The sequence below is a fragment of the Carcharhinus amblyrhynchos genome, chromosome 5 (assembly GCF_965287045.1).
Source record: "Carcharhinus amblyrhynchos chromosome 5, sCarAmb.v2.hapA, whole genome shotgun sequence".
NCBI classification, from domain to species: Eukaryota; Metazoa; Chordata; class Chondrichthyes; order Carcharhiniformes; family Carcharhinidae; genus Carcharhinus; species Carcharhinus amblyrhynchos.
Window position 1 is genome coordinate 32,318,950 of NC_137328.1, and position 15,021 is coordinate 32,333,970.

The 15,021-nt window shown below is 45.2% G+C and overlaps 1 protein-coding gene across 1 annotated transcript in view; it reads left to right on the forward strand.

Annotated features, from left to right (window-relative positions):
- LOC145343413 (CXXC-type zinc finger protein 4-like) overlaps positions 1-10,890 on the forward strand; it is a 96,744-nt gene extending 85,854 nt beyond the window's left edge. The window contains exon 3 of the mRNA XM_080189638.1: positions 8,855-10,890. Within this exon, the coding sequence (XP_080045764.1) occupies positions 8,855-8,902 (48 nt within the window). The 3' untranslated portion in view covers positions 8,903-10,890. The remainder of the gene's footprint in view (positions 1-8,854) is intronic.
- The last annotated feature ends 4,131 nt before the right edge of the window (positions 10,891-15,021 follow it).

A 15,021-nucleotide genomic window follows, 5' to 3' on the forward strand; every position in this document is an offset into this window, starting at 1 on the left:
AGTCACAGTTTGCACACACAAATGCGACGATAGCTGTGCAATCAGACGACAGTCACTTTCCTATCTCTTACTAGAAGTAAGTTGTCTTTTAAAAGTAACTAACCTCAGTAAAGCTTCTGTGATGTGTTCTCCTGTTTCAAAATTAATTGTAAGAAAAACATTGCAGCAGGTCATTGATTTGCAAACTAAATTTGCACATTTAGTTTGTACTTCAAGACCAGGCTCTAGGAAGAGGCATGTAAAATCACTTGATAAATTTAATGTTACAGTGAAATATATTTTTTTTGTGTTGAAATACATGTATTATATATGAGGGATTTCATTGACTTAGAAAACTGATGGGCATAATAAAATTTCAAAAGCGTTTTAGCTGACTTAATGGGAGCCCAGTGGGGAGATTGCACAATCTCAGGGTAACATACTCTCACCATAAAACAGCAGCTGTTGTGTGTCACACAGTATGGCACCTTTAACACTGGCATCACGGGGATTGCATGTAATTATGATGGGGGTAATTTTAACTTCTATTTCTGGGTGATAATGAATTAGCAGCTCATTTTACACCTTGTCCAGTCTTCTTTTCCTGGAAATCAAAATTTCTCCCAATTTATTTTCAATGAAGAAAACTATATGTAACCATTCTTGAACACAGAAAGTCTTCTAAGATGAGGAGAAATTCAAACTCAAGAACACCGAACATAAAGGCCGTTTAAAAAAAAAGCAACCAATTGAGTTTATTTCTAGAGGGAAAGAATGAAAAGTAGAGAAGCTACACAAAATTTATATTGAACCTCGGTTCCATAACATTTGGAGTAATGTGCACAATTCTACTTGCCCTGTGCTGAAAAGATGCTGGATAGGGTGCAAAAAGAATCAAAAGAATGATACCAGCAAAGAGCGATCAGGAGGGGATGAACAATTAGACTGGGTCATGAAAAGTGACAATCAAGGTTTAAAGTTTATTTATTGGCATCACAAAAAGACTTACATTAACACTCCAATGAAGTTATTGTGAAAATCTCCTCGTTGCCACATTTTGGCACCTGTTGGGGTTACACTGAGGAAGAATTTAGCATGAACAATGCACTGAGCCAGCACATCTTTCAAACTGAGAGAGGAAACTGGAGCATGTGGAGGAAACTTATGCAGACAACATGCATACTCTGCACAGACCATGTCTAAAGCCATAAATTGAACACAGACCCCTGGCACTGTGAGGCAGCAGTGCTAACCACTGTGCTACCATACCATCCCTATTGGAGATCTTTACAATTATGAAATGCTTTGATGGAGCAAGTGCAAAGTATTTCCAATTCTATGGAAAAATTGAACTATATGCCATTGATTAGTCCCAAAAATCAAATAGGAAATTCTGAAAAAAAGTTCTTTACCCAGTGAGTGGTGAGAATGTGGAGCTCGTTGCCATAGCGAGCTGTTGAGGTGAATAGTATTGATGCCTTTTAGACAGACCAGTTCAGTATATGAGACAGAAGGGATGAGAGGATCATGCTAATACAGGTTTAAAAGAGAGGAGGCTTGAGTGGAGTGTGAATTGGTCTGGTTGGGCCGAATACTGTGGGCTTGATCTTACCATCACGTTGCACCCGTTTTCGGATGCAAAAAATTGGTAAAGTCGGGCAAGAGGCGAGTAGCACGATTTGTGCCCTTCTCCATGCCAGTTTCCCCTTTACCATGGCTCGTAAACAGCCGTCATGCCCTTTTCAATACATTTAAATTGAATTAATGTGCTGTACGCCCAACTTTACCGGCACTTTCCCCTTTACCACCGCATCCACAAATCCCCATTCGATGCTAATAGACATGCTTCATGAAAGTCTGATTCAGGCGCTCCATCAGTGAGAATTAGTGAGGAGGTAAGTGTGTAGCATCCGATGGCTCGCTACTGCTCACGAGTGTCCTTTTGTTGTGGCCATTTTCTTTCTCGGATCAGTGGCGGCTCTGCAAGTGTGGGGGGTGGGGCTTTGCTCTGCAGCGTCTCCGATGTCCAATTTGTCGCACAGACCTGGGTCATAGCACTGACCTCAGGTCTTGTCATGCTGCTAGTCACAGTGCACTCAACTCACATCCAGCTGAAAGATTGTGCAAATTACACTGCTGCAGCCTCTCAACTTTGCAAGGAGCTGGGATTCTGGGGAGCACGTGGCTGAGGGAATGGGGGGAGCTGTGATTGTGGGGAGATGGGGAGGATGGAGAGTGATTGTTGATGTGCTAGTGACAAGCAGCATTCCTTAACCTCTACATGTGTTCCTCTCCAGCTCCACCCTCCTCAACCTCTGAGTGACAAGATGGTTTTTGCAATGCAACCAACCGATTTTGCTGTTCTTTTGGTTGCTGCTGGAGATGAGGAGGCAGAATTGAGGGTACAGGAGGCCTGGCCTTACCACTTGCAGGAGTAGAAGGAGATGACCACCAGAGGCAGGAGGTGGCTGCCATTCACCTGGGGGTGTGCGGGTAAGGAGAAGGATGGAGCAGAGACCCCGGCAGTTCTGTGCACGAGTGTCCTTCGAGCAGATGTCGGATACCATGTGCCGCCGACGTCTCCGCCTCCAAAAGGTGACAGTGCAACACCTGTGCAACCTGTTGCAGGACCTGACACCTAGGGGCCGAGGGAAGGGGGGGAGCGGTGGTGGTGGGGGCACCCACTCTCGGTGGCTGTTAAATTGACAGCCGCTCTATGCGACTGGCTCCTTCCAGACTCTCAGCGGAGATGTCTGTGGCATCTCCCAACCAGCTGTGCACACCTGTGTCCAACAGGTCACAGAAGCCCTGTATTCCGGGCTGGGCAGTACATCAAATTTAACCTGGACCAGGCCCATCAGGAAGCCCGGGCTGCAGGAATGCCTAATGTACAAGGGGCCATCAACTACACACACGTCACCCTCAAAGCCCCCCTACAGAATCTGCAGAAATTCATCAACAGAAGAGGGATCCACTCCCTGAATGTTCAACTCATGTGCAACCATAATATGAATATTATGCATGTCTGCGCAAGACATCCAGATAGTGTGTACATGATAGCTTCATTGTCTGGAGCTTGGACATCCCAGAGGCATTTGAGGAGGAGCCCAGGCTGCGGAGGTAGCTCGTGGGTGATATGGGTTGCCTGCTATGGACATGACTGATGACGCCTGTGTCTGTGGCGGAGACCTGCAATAATGAGGCCCATGTAAACAACCGTGCGGTAGTGCATAGGGCTTCTCAAAATGCGATTCTGGTGCCTGGACCAATCTGGCGGGGCCCTCTAATGCAACCCAGTGATCTCTTCCCATGTAGTGGTCGTGTGCTGTGCCTTGCACCATCTGGTAATACAGAGAAGTGACCCCTTGGAGGAGGAGGAGAATGTGGAGGCTGACCAGCTGGGCGTCACTGGGGAGTATGACCAGCAGGAGGAGGAGGAAGAGGAAGAAGAGGAGAAGGAGGAGGAAAAGGAAGAGCACACTGAGGAATACCAACTCTGGCGCTGGAGGGCTGGCAGCTCAAATGAGGCATGCAAGGGTGGCCAGGGAGGTCTTGGATTACTAGGCAGTTCAGTTGCTAGGTTACGTGTCTATGGGTTTCATTCCTCCACCGCCCCCCTCCCCCCCCTCAACCCCCGCAACAAAATTCCTTCTATGTCACTCCAGAGTAACGGGTCTGGGTACTCTGTGTTAGTGAGTTTTTTTGGCAGGCAGGAGGATGATGGTGACTCACTAAGCACCATTATGACGATACCCTGGTGCAAACTAGTCTGACTCCTACCTGAGCTCCGCATGCATGCTGGCACCTGGGCCCACGTCTATGAAGTAGGTAAGGGATCTGAAACTCCCATAGAGGGCTCTTGGATGGGTATCGCTCATGAGATCTGGGGAACCAATGCCTTCCTTTCCTTGGTGACACAGTATTGAGGGGCCTCCCCAACTGACATCAACATGAAGCATCATTCCGACAATCATCAATGCAAGGGGATTCCTTTTCAAGACAAATTAGTCACAGATGGGTGGTACAAAAACATTAATTGCAATAAAAGTGTTAAATCAGGCGTTCTAACATAAAAACTTGTGAACAGAAAATGTTAAGGTGCTTAAATATCTTTCTAACTAGTAGAACCCTTCACTCGTGCAACTACACCTTATGTGGCCTACCACTACGTCTCAGTGACTTCCCAGAATGTACATCGGAGCTGAAGGGGGCAGGCTGCCCACCTTGCCCCATTGCCTGTGGACTTGTTTCTAGGTGTCTGGGATGTTTCCATGACACCCTCTTCATCCCACTGCCCCGAGATGCCGCGGTGTCAGGAAGGCGGGAGAGTCAGAAGGTGTCTCCACAGCCACAATCTCCTGGTTGGAAGGCCCCAGCATGGGCTCCTCCCTTGGGGTTCCTGTGGGCCCTGGGTCACTCCATGGGACAGCAGTGACCTCCAGAAGCTTCAGCACCACCTGGAGGACCACCTGTGTCCTACACATGTTGGTCGAGTCCTCTGTGGTCGCCACTTGTGTCGGGGGTTGGGGCTCAATGGCTGCAGCAAGTGCCCTCTGAGACTGGACCATGCTCTGCAACCCCTCAGCCATGACCCTCAAGGGCATTCTCAAGGGCTGCTGCCATAAGCCCGCTGTGTGTTTGCACTATCTCGCTGGGTCTCCTGCAAGCTCGTGAGCCTCTCAGCCATGGGCTGCAGAACCTCGAGAATCCTGTTCAGTCCCTCAGCTGTGGCCTGCTGTGACTCGGATATCACTTGGAGCCTGCCACTCATGGTGAGGATCCCCTGCTCCAGGATTTCCACTGCAGAAGCTATCCTTGCAGAGTTGGCTTGGGAAGCAAGCAAGACAGGCGATAGCTGGTCCATCTGAAAGCGACCAGTCTGCCCATCTGTTTTGTAACCCCTACTCTTCTGGGGATCATATGCCTCTATTCACATCCAATTTACATAGCTGTAAAGACACCCCTTAAAGGTCACTAATGTATCTGAGTCCGCGATCTCCGCCGGCAGTGAGTTCCAGGTACCCACTACCCTCACTGTACAAATAAATATGCCTCATACATCTCCTTTAAACCTTGCCCCTACAGCAGTTGGTCCAGTGTGGCCGTCCGCCCCTCCTAAAATCCCTGGCTCTGTTGCTGCATCTCCAGCAGCTGAGGGAGAAGTGATCTCAGAGGCCCAGCATGTAACCTGGGGCCAGCTGAGTCCTCAGTCCTGCAGGCCCCCGCCTGCCAGAGGCCTCAGACATTCCCTCCTCCACTTGATGTGTCGTGCTCACCAGAGAGTGACCCAGAAGCCTCAGCGCTAACTGGACCCACCCACGTGTCAGTATCTGGGGTAGTGAGTTGTGAGGTTGCAGCTGACACCAAAACGGTGCCACCCTCAGATGTCCCTTCACCCATATCCTCGTCCAAGCTGTCTGGACCAGGAGGGGCAGGAACTGCAGTATGGGCTTGGAGTCCAGAAGGCCCCGGGCAACTGGATGTGTTCCTGCAACACAGGACACAAGGTTAAGCACAAGGGAGGGAGAGGAATCCAGGATGCCAAACACGTGATTCACATTTCTCCATCGAACATAGAGCAAAGCACCAAGAAAATGACATCACAGAAATAGGCCCCCCAAGCCTGTAGCGACCAAGCTGCCCATCTGTTTTGTGACCCCTTACCCTTCTGGGGACCATATGCCTCTATTCCCATCCCATTCACGTAGCTGTAAAGACACTGTTCAAGGTCACTATCGTGTCTGCCTCCGAGACCTCCCCTGGCAGTGAGTTCCAGCCACCCACTACCCTTTCTGTGCAAAATAAATGTGCCTCATACATCTCCTTTAAACCTTGCCCCTTGCACCTGAAACGCATGCCCCCGAGAAGTTGCCTCAAAGTGAGTGGAGGAATGACAGGTGCTCACGTCTTGACGGCAGCCTGACCATACTGTCACTGACAGCCACATCTCCCCTTCTCTTGAGAGCTCCAGTGCCTGCTCCTCAAAAGGGATGAGGCCCCAGAGGTCTGGCTCACCACCCTCTGTCTTTGCCCTCTCCTGGGTGTTATGGTCGGTCTTCTCTGGTGGAGACATAAAGAGCCACAAAAGGTGGCGTGACTCCTGCAGAGTATCAGGGGGTAGCCCTTAGAAGGCAAGAAGTGGAGCTCTTGGGGGTATAGAAAGCTGGTGCTTGGGGGTCAGGGCTGGAAACATGCAGGATGCTGGCGATGGGGGGATCTGGGAGAGATTCAGAGAAAGATGCAAGATTGGGTTCATTACTCACCCGTGCTGCACGGATGAGGCCATTGACTTTTTTCCGGCATTGTTTCCCAGTTCAGGGGGCCAGTGCCCTGGCACTGACTGAGACAGCAACTTCCTCCCAGGCCGCATTTCCACCAGAACCTTGGGTCTGTGTCCTCTTGGGGGGAAGAGGGTGTCCTGCCTCACCTCTGCTGCATCCAACAGCCTCCTGAGGTCGCCCTCAATAAATTGGGGGGCTGGTCGTGCGCACATTTTGTGCAGGAATGCCTACCTGCCTGTCTGTTCCTGAGTTTTTAATGGAGCTGCCCCTTATTAGGGCAGATCAGCTGCAGGTGGTTTGGCAGAGCATTCCAGCAAGTTACATATTGTTAGCTTGTTAACACTGAGGAAAAGGCAAGTGAGCACTTGCAGGTGTGCTGATGGTGAGGGGAGCGGGTGATGGATCAGTGCCTCAGTGATTGGGGACAGGGGAGAGAGAGGGAGGTGTCACACAGCCATCGGAGTCCAGAGGAGATGGTGGCGTTGTGCGGGAGGGTCCAGGGTGGGCGGTGAGTCCCCATTTGAAGTATTGTGAGCAGTTTTGGGCCCCATACCTAAGGAAGAATGTGCTGACCTTGGAAAGGATCCAGAGGAGGTTCACAAGAACGATCCCTGGAATGAAGAGCTCATCATATGAGGAACATTTGAGGACTCTGGGTCTGTACTCGGAGTTTAGGGCAGATCTTATTGAAACTTACAGGATACTGCAAGGCCTGAATAGAGTGGACATGGAGAGGATGTTTCCACTAGTGGGAGAAACTAGAACCAGAGGGCACAACTTCAGGCTAAAGGAGCGATCCTTTAAAACAGAGATGAGGAAGAATTTCTTCAGCCAGAGAGTGGCGAATCTGTGGAACTCTTCATCACAGAAGGCTGTGGAGGCCAGGTCATTGAGTGCCTTTAAGGCAGAGATAGGTAAGGCAATTAATAAATGATCAGGTGTTAATAAGGGGCTCATGGGGTATGGAGAAAAGGCAGGAGAATGGGGATGAGAAAAATAATCAGCCATGATTGAATGGCGGAGCAGACTCGATGGGCCGAGTGGCCTATTCTGCTCCTTTGCCTTATCGTCTAACGGTGAGGGGGATCACTCTGCCTGATATCTGTAGAGTGGAGGGAGGAGGGTGGATCTCTCTGCCTGAGATCTGTGGGGGGAAGGGGGAGGGGCCCACAATTGGTCTAGATGGTGGAGGATAAGGGGCTCATTAATGTTGCGGGATGGGGCAATGTCTGTGGGGGCAAGGGGAGACATTATCCAGCCCGGGAGGGGATGTGGTGGGGAGTGTTTTTCTATCACTGTTTGTCTGCGCATGCACATTTGGAGGTGCCGAATGGAGCTGCAGGATTTTGGGTGCGTTAAGCCCCACAGATTTGTGCAATGCGATTCAGAATTGTGGATTTTTTTTAGGCAGAGTGCGTATGCGGTTGCCTGAGAACGGGTCTAAAAGTCAGATCTGAAATACTTCCAGCTTCTAGTCCACCCAGCACTTAGAATCAAAATGGTAAAATAGCTGTTTCTGTGTTATAGATTCTATGTAACTTATTGATCCTTAGAAATGCAATATGAAACAGCTCATCTCACTTTGAATAATGAAGTAAAATGATTCTAGAGGTTAGGTCAATAATTCCATTAAGTACTAAACTAGACTCATCTTTTTGTAGGAGGATAAAATCTAAATGATGCCCTGTGAATTTTCAGTGCAGTACAAGTTGCCTGTCCTGTGGGTGTTAAATGTTAACCACAATGTGTGGGTCTAGAATCATGTGTATGCCAGACTGGGTAAGATTGGCACCTTCTCTTTCTGAAGATCCTGAATAAACCTTTTTACAAAAATCCAGCAGCTTTGGTGGACATTTTCCATCGCTTTTTCAGATGTGTCGAACTGAATTTCAATTTTGTCTGGGTGGGAATTAAGCTTCTAATCTCTGATTTGTTCTTCCTCAACCATAACCTGTGACTGTATCCTGTGTCCCTTCCATCAGAGTTCACTAATGCACACACTCAAAATGTTAACCCGATTTTATTGACACTGACTGATTAGCATTTTCATTTCAACTTCAGCAATGAAAGTGAATCTTTGGTTAAGTGGCTGAGTGAGAAATTTCCAGGTTTGAGCTGAGCTCTGCACACTCCCAGCAAATGAAAACCAAAGCTGGTCTTCTAATTCTAAATTCTACATTGACATCTAGTGGATTCCCTCCATCTGGTGGGTGTGGGCAACCTTGCCATAACTCATAAAACCTTCTCGTCTCTACAGGCCTAACTACCCTATCAACTAGTAAAAATATAATTGCAGAAGGAGACTGTTCGGCCCATCGTGTCTGCACCAACTCTCCAACAGAGCATCCCTATAATCCTGCTCATTTACCATGGCTAATCCATCTAACCTCCACAACTTTGGATACTGGGGCAATTTAGCATGGCTAATCTATCTAAACACATCATGGTTTGTCAGACTGTTAATCAGACTACAAATCCACTTCACTCTATTCACCAAGAAAAGAATATTAAAGTACAAAAGCAACAACTTCATTGTTGGATTGTTTTCTATTCTTAATTATTAATCTAACTTTTCCTTCCTTTCCCTTCTGTAGAGGGTAATCGTCCCTGGTGGAGGGGAAGCTTTCAGGTGGTTCTTCTGAGCAAAACTGAGGAGCTCCTCACAACCTCATGGAACGCCATTTGCCTCACGAGTGGAGAAGGTGTTCTGCATGTATTCCTGACGCAAGGCTCAAGTTCTACGCCATTGGTTCCTTTTTGTTATCATAGTGGACATTGTATTTTTTTCAGCATCTTTGGTTTTGTGTGAAAACGACGTGTTGGTATTATTAGGGATGAACTGTAAGAAAATGCAACTTGTATCATGTGATGGTGAGAACTGGACAATCATTATAAAATATTAGGTATGCATTTGTGGCCGGTGCTATTGTTTATATTTAAAAAACTTGTTTTAAATGATGGGGATTATGCAATAAACTGCAGTGCAATTGTAGATAGTGAGCATGATTTGTAAACTGGTGAATGGTATACTGTTTTGCGAAGAGTCAATTCTTTATCCTCTGGGCTCAGCAACACATTTGAACTTCTTAGCATTCCTTGCTTCCCCGACCTTTATCAGCAGGTTCCTACTGGCTGAAGAAGCCACTGGGGCTTTTTTAAGGCCATTTGGGTTTCAAAGATAGTGAACTGATTAAATAACACATGTATAGTCAAGGCCATTCTGTAGAGTATAGCAGGAGTCACTGGGGGATGGAGGAGGTCATTGGTTGTAAAAGAAATCCCCTTGTCCTCGTAGCTGTCCGGTACATTAGTTACAGGCTGCCAGCAAGGAGACATACTTAATAAGATGTCTCATTTTTTCTTTTTAAAAAGAGACGTATTTTGATGAGGGTATAAGCTGATTGAGTTGTTTTTGCAGAATCCACCATTTGATGCACCATGTAGTGACCGACCTCAGCAGACACTCAGGTATATCTTCCCCCAGTCATGAATGTCAGCAAAGCCTTTTTCCTTTGAGCTTCTGACAAGATGAATATGTGTCAGTTAGCAGGACCACTGTCAATATGCAAACAATACCTGTATAAATCTGATGGCATATTCCTCATGACTCCTTTATGATGAGAATGCCTGCACTTGTTGTTTAATCACTCAGTTCCGTGTCACTCAGATTATTGTTGAAACAGAAAGTATAAGAGGGCAGTTACAACTTGACTTACCAACTTTGAAATCCAGAGCTCCAGTCCAACATCAATGATGAGAACCCTTTCTCTCATTCTATCAACAGCATGGATTCAATATCCAGTGAGTCTGAGAAATCTCTGTATCTTGCTGAGTGCAGGTCCACATTGACCACACGTGGGCACCATACTCAGAATCTCACATAAAGGACTTACTGATGAGGTTGGTGGAGGAAATTACATTGTCCAGCTCTTTCTTTGGGCACTTTGTCGACATGGAGTCACGGGAAGAAGTCAAGTCTGCATTTGGTTATGGTGTAGTACCCAGGGAATTCCAATCAGTACTCTGGGTGATGTGGTACAGTTACAACATTTCCCATCTTTAACAAGTGTTAAAATATTTATCAAGTCGAAGAAAACCATGTTAACTTGCCTTTCTTGTATTGGGGATTGTTTTGAATTTGAACAAAGTCAACATGAGCCCCGTAGTTCTATTTGTTTAATCAAAATGTTTTGTTGAAATAAAATATAATGTTCTTTCATTCAGCCAGTTGTTTACAACTGGATTGAAGTTGAGGTCATGATCAGCGTTTCACATTAACTGGCCAGAATGTCAAATGAAAGTGTAAATCTGAATTAAAATGACTGGCAACGCAGAGGCAACATCCTGAAATGTAATTTCTCTAAAGGGCTGAGAACAGCCTACCTGGTTTTTTTCTCGCATTTCTTGTTTTTATTTTTCAGCCTCCTTAGGCCTCAGCGTCTGGGGACCTATGCAGTAACAGCCTGCGGATTCACATTTGCAGCTAGTGATAGTTGCATGCAACATTCATACTTCCCTGGTCTCTACTTTGACGACCCTGTAGCTGAAATCAATCATTGCTAAATGTGGACTAGTAGCCTCTTGCTGTCCAGGCCAAGATGTTTGTGTGGCATCATTCTATTGAACTAAAACTATTTTTGTAACTGATTTTGTGGGTAGTTTAACATGCATCTAAATAAAGTGTGTTACTATGATCGGCTCAAAAGATTTAAGTTAGGGGAGTTTGCTTCCATTTAAGTTTTCTTTCATTCTTGATGTGAATGAGAGAGTTGGTAATACATTTTATGATCTCATAGAAGCAGAAAATAGAAGGAAGTGGAGGCCTTTCAGCCCTCTAAGTCTGCTGCATCACTCATTATGATCATGGCTGATCATCCAATTCAGTAATCTGTTCCCACTTTTTCCTCATTTCCTTTGATTCCTGTAGCTCCAAGAGCTATATTTAACTCCTTCTTGAAAACATACAATATTTTGGCCTCAACTGCTTTCTCTGATAGAGAATTGGTTGAAGAAATTTCAACTCATCTTCCTGCACTGTGCTCCCAGGTCCTGGACTCCCCCATCATCAGAAACATCTTTCCTTCATCCACCCTGTCCAGTCCTGTTAGGACTTTTAAAGTTTCTCTGAGATCCTCTATCTTTCTTCTGAACTCCAGCAAATATAATTGTAACTGACTCTATCTCTCCTCATACATCAGGCCCACCATTCCAGAAGTCAGTCTGGTAAACCTTTGCTGCGCTCCCTCCATAGAAAAAGCATCCTTTCTCAAATATGGGGACTAAAAAACTGTACAGAATATTACAGGTGTGGGTCTCACCAAGGCCCTGCATAATTGCAGCAAGACATCCTTATTCCTGTACTCAAATCCTCTCAATATGAAGGTCAACACACCATTTGCCTTCTTCACCACCTGGTGCACCCTCATGCTTACCTTCAGTGACTAGTGTACGAGGACACACCCAGGTCTCATTGCACATTCCTCTTAGTTTATAGCCATCCAGATAACAATCTGTCTTCCTATTTTTGCTATCAAATTGGATAATTTCACATTATACTGCATCTGCCATACATTTGCTTAGTCACCCAACTTGTCCACAGCATACAGAAACATCCCTGCATCTTCCTTACAGCTTTACCCTCCCACCCAGCTTTGTGTCATCTGCAAATTTGGAGATATTACATTTAGTTCCCTCTCTAAATCATTAGTATGTATGGTGAACAGCTGTGGTCCTAGCACTGATCCCCGCAGTACTCCACTAGTCACTGCCTGCTATTTGGTAAAAGACCCATTTATTCCCACTCTGTTTCCTGTTCGCCAACCAACTTTCTATCCATCTCAATATACTATCCCCAATCCCATGGGCTTTAATTTTACAAGCTTATCTCTTATGTGGGACCTTCTTGAAAGCTTTCTAACAATCTAAATAAACCACATCCACTGGCTCCTATTCATTAACTCTACTCGTTGCATTCTCAAAAAATTCCAGTAATTTGTCACTCTTTCGTAAATCCATGCTGACTCTGTCCAATCCTGCCGCTGTTTTCCAAGTGGTCTGCTATTAAATCTTTTGTAATGGACTCTTATTTTCCCCGCTACCAATGTCAGGCTTCGTGGTCTATAATTCTCTCTCCCTATCTTTTTAATTAGTGAGGTTACATTAGCCACCCTCCAATCTGTGGGGGAGTCTATAAAACCTTGGAATGCGGCTACCAAACACCCACCATTTCTAGGGCTACTTCCTTAATCTACATCTGGGATATAGATTATCAGGCCTTGGGGATTTATCAGCCTTTAATCCCCTCAGTTTCCCCTACACCATTTTCCCACTAATACTGATTTCTTTCAGTCCCTTCTTCTCACTAAACCATGTGTTCCCCAACATTTATGGTGTGTTATTTGTGTCTTCCTTTGTGAAGACAGAGCAAAAGTATGTATTCAGTTGATCAGCCATTTCCTTGTTCCCCATTATAAATTCCCCTGTTTCTGACTGTAAGGGACCTACATATATCTTCACCATACCTATTTTTCTCTTTACATACCTATAGAAGCATATACAGTCAGTTTTTATGTTCCCCACAAGCTTACTCTCATACTCTATTCCCCCCTCTTAATCAACCCTTTGTCCTTCTTGCTGAATTAGGTGGGAAAAGCAGGCTGTGATGAGGAGATAAAAAGTTTACAAAATGGATATTGACCAGCTAGGGGAATGGGCCAGAATCTGGCAGATGGAGTTTAATATGGATAAGTGCGAAGTTATCCATTTTGGCCAGAAGAATAAAAAGGGCAAATTACTATTGAAATGGGAAACAGATTCAAAAGGTATCTGTGCAGAGGGACCTGGGTGTCTTTGTGCATGAGTCTCAGAAAGTGGATGTGCAGGTGCAGAATGTTACAAGGAAGGCAAACAAAATCTTGGCATTTATTGCAAAGGATCTAGAGTATAAAAGTAGTGTTGTTACAATTGTATAAGGCACTTGGAATATTGTGTTCATTTTTGGTCACTTTTGAGAAAGGATGTGGTGGCACTGGAGGCAGTTCAGAAAAGGTTCACTAAATTATTTCAGGTTTGAAGGATCTGTGGTATGAGGAGCAGTACTAGCTTTGCTAGTACTTGCTGGATATAAAAGAATCATAGAATCCAGAGAACAGAAGGAGGCCATTTGGCCCATCTGGCCTGCACTGACAATAATCCCACCCAGGTCCTATCCCCATAACTCCACACATTTACCCTCCTAATCCCCCTGACACTAAGGGGCAATTTACCATGGCCAATCAACTTAGTAAAAAGTCTGACAACACCAGGTTTTAGTCCAAACGATTTATTTGATAATAGACTCACAAGCTTTCGAGGTTTCCCTCTTCGTCAGGTGAATGGAGAGTTCTGGCCTCAGACAACTTAACCCACACATCTTTGGAATGATTTGATTGAGGAACATAGAATACTCAATGGGATTGATAAACTAAGTGTGAACCAAATGCTTCCCCTTCTAGAACATTCTAGGACAAAATGTCATAGTTGTAGGGTAAGTGGGGGTGGAATCAGAACAGAGAACAGAGATAAGGAGAAGCTAATTCTCACAGAGGGTTGTGAATCTATGGAACTCACTACTCCAGAGCGCAGTGGATGCAGAATCAATGTATTCAAGAAAGAGATAGATAAATGTTTGATTAAAAGCAGGATAAAGGGCTGTGGAGAAAAGGCAGGGAAGTGGAATTAGGATGAGATGGAGATCAGCCATGATCATATAGAATGGCAGATTGGGCTTGAAGGGCTGAATGGCCTATGTTTGCTCCTAATTCCTGTGTTCCTATGTTCCTGTGAATTCTAAACTGTTCCCAGTACTCAGGTCTGCTGTTTTTTCTGGCCGATTTCTATGCCTCTTGGCTTTAATTTCCGTTATAAGCCATAGTTTGGCCATTTTTCTTGTTTTAATTTTGCACCAGAGAGAATGAACAATTGTTACAGTTCACCCATGTGCCCTCTGAATGTTTGCATTATCTATTCAGCATCATCCCTTTAAATAATGTTCCACAATCCAAAATAGCCAACTCATGCTGATACTGTCATAGTTTCCTTTCTTTAGATTCAGGACCCTAGTCTCAGCATCAACTTCATCATTCTCTATCTTGATGAAGAATTCTATTATATTATGTTGCTCACCCCCAAGGGGCCCAATCTATATATAGATTAAAGTCTATATATACAGATGTTCCTTTATTAGAACATAGAAGATTACAGCGCAGTACAGGCCCTTCGGCCCTCGATGTTGCGCCGACCAGTGGAACCAATCTAATGGCCCATCTCATGCATCTCTAATTTCCTGTTTAATGCCACCCCCAACATCACTATAACTTAGGGGTCCATGTGCAACCCCAATAACATTTCTTGCTTTTTGCTGTTTCTCAGCTCTACCCAATATGGATTTCACATCATTGGAGCTAATAACTATCCTCATTATTCAGTTAATTTCCTGTTTAACCAGCAATGCAATTCCACTGTCTTTTCCTTTTTGTCTGTCCTTCCTAAATACTGAATACTCCTAGATGTTCAGTTCTCATCCCTGGTCATCCTGCAGCCATGTCTCCATAATGCCGACTATATCATACCTATTTACATCAATAATCTATCCACTTTATTGTGATTCTTCCATGCGTTAAGGCATGAGGTCTTAAGACTTGTCTTTTTAACATTCCCATTATTTTTCACTGTGGTCCTGTTTGATTCTGGCCCATGATTTCTCTGCCGCTCATTTTCCTTA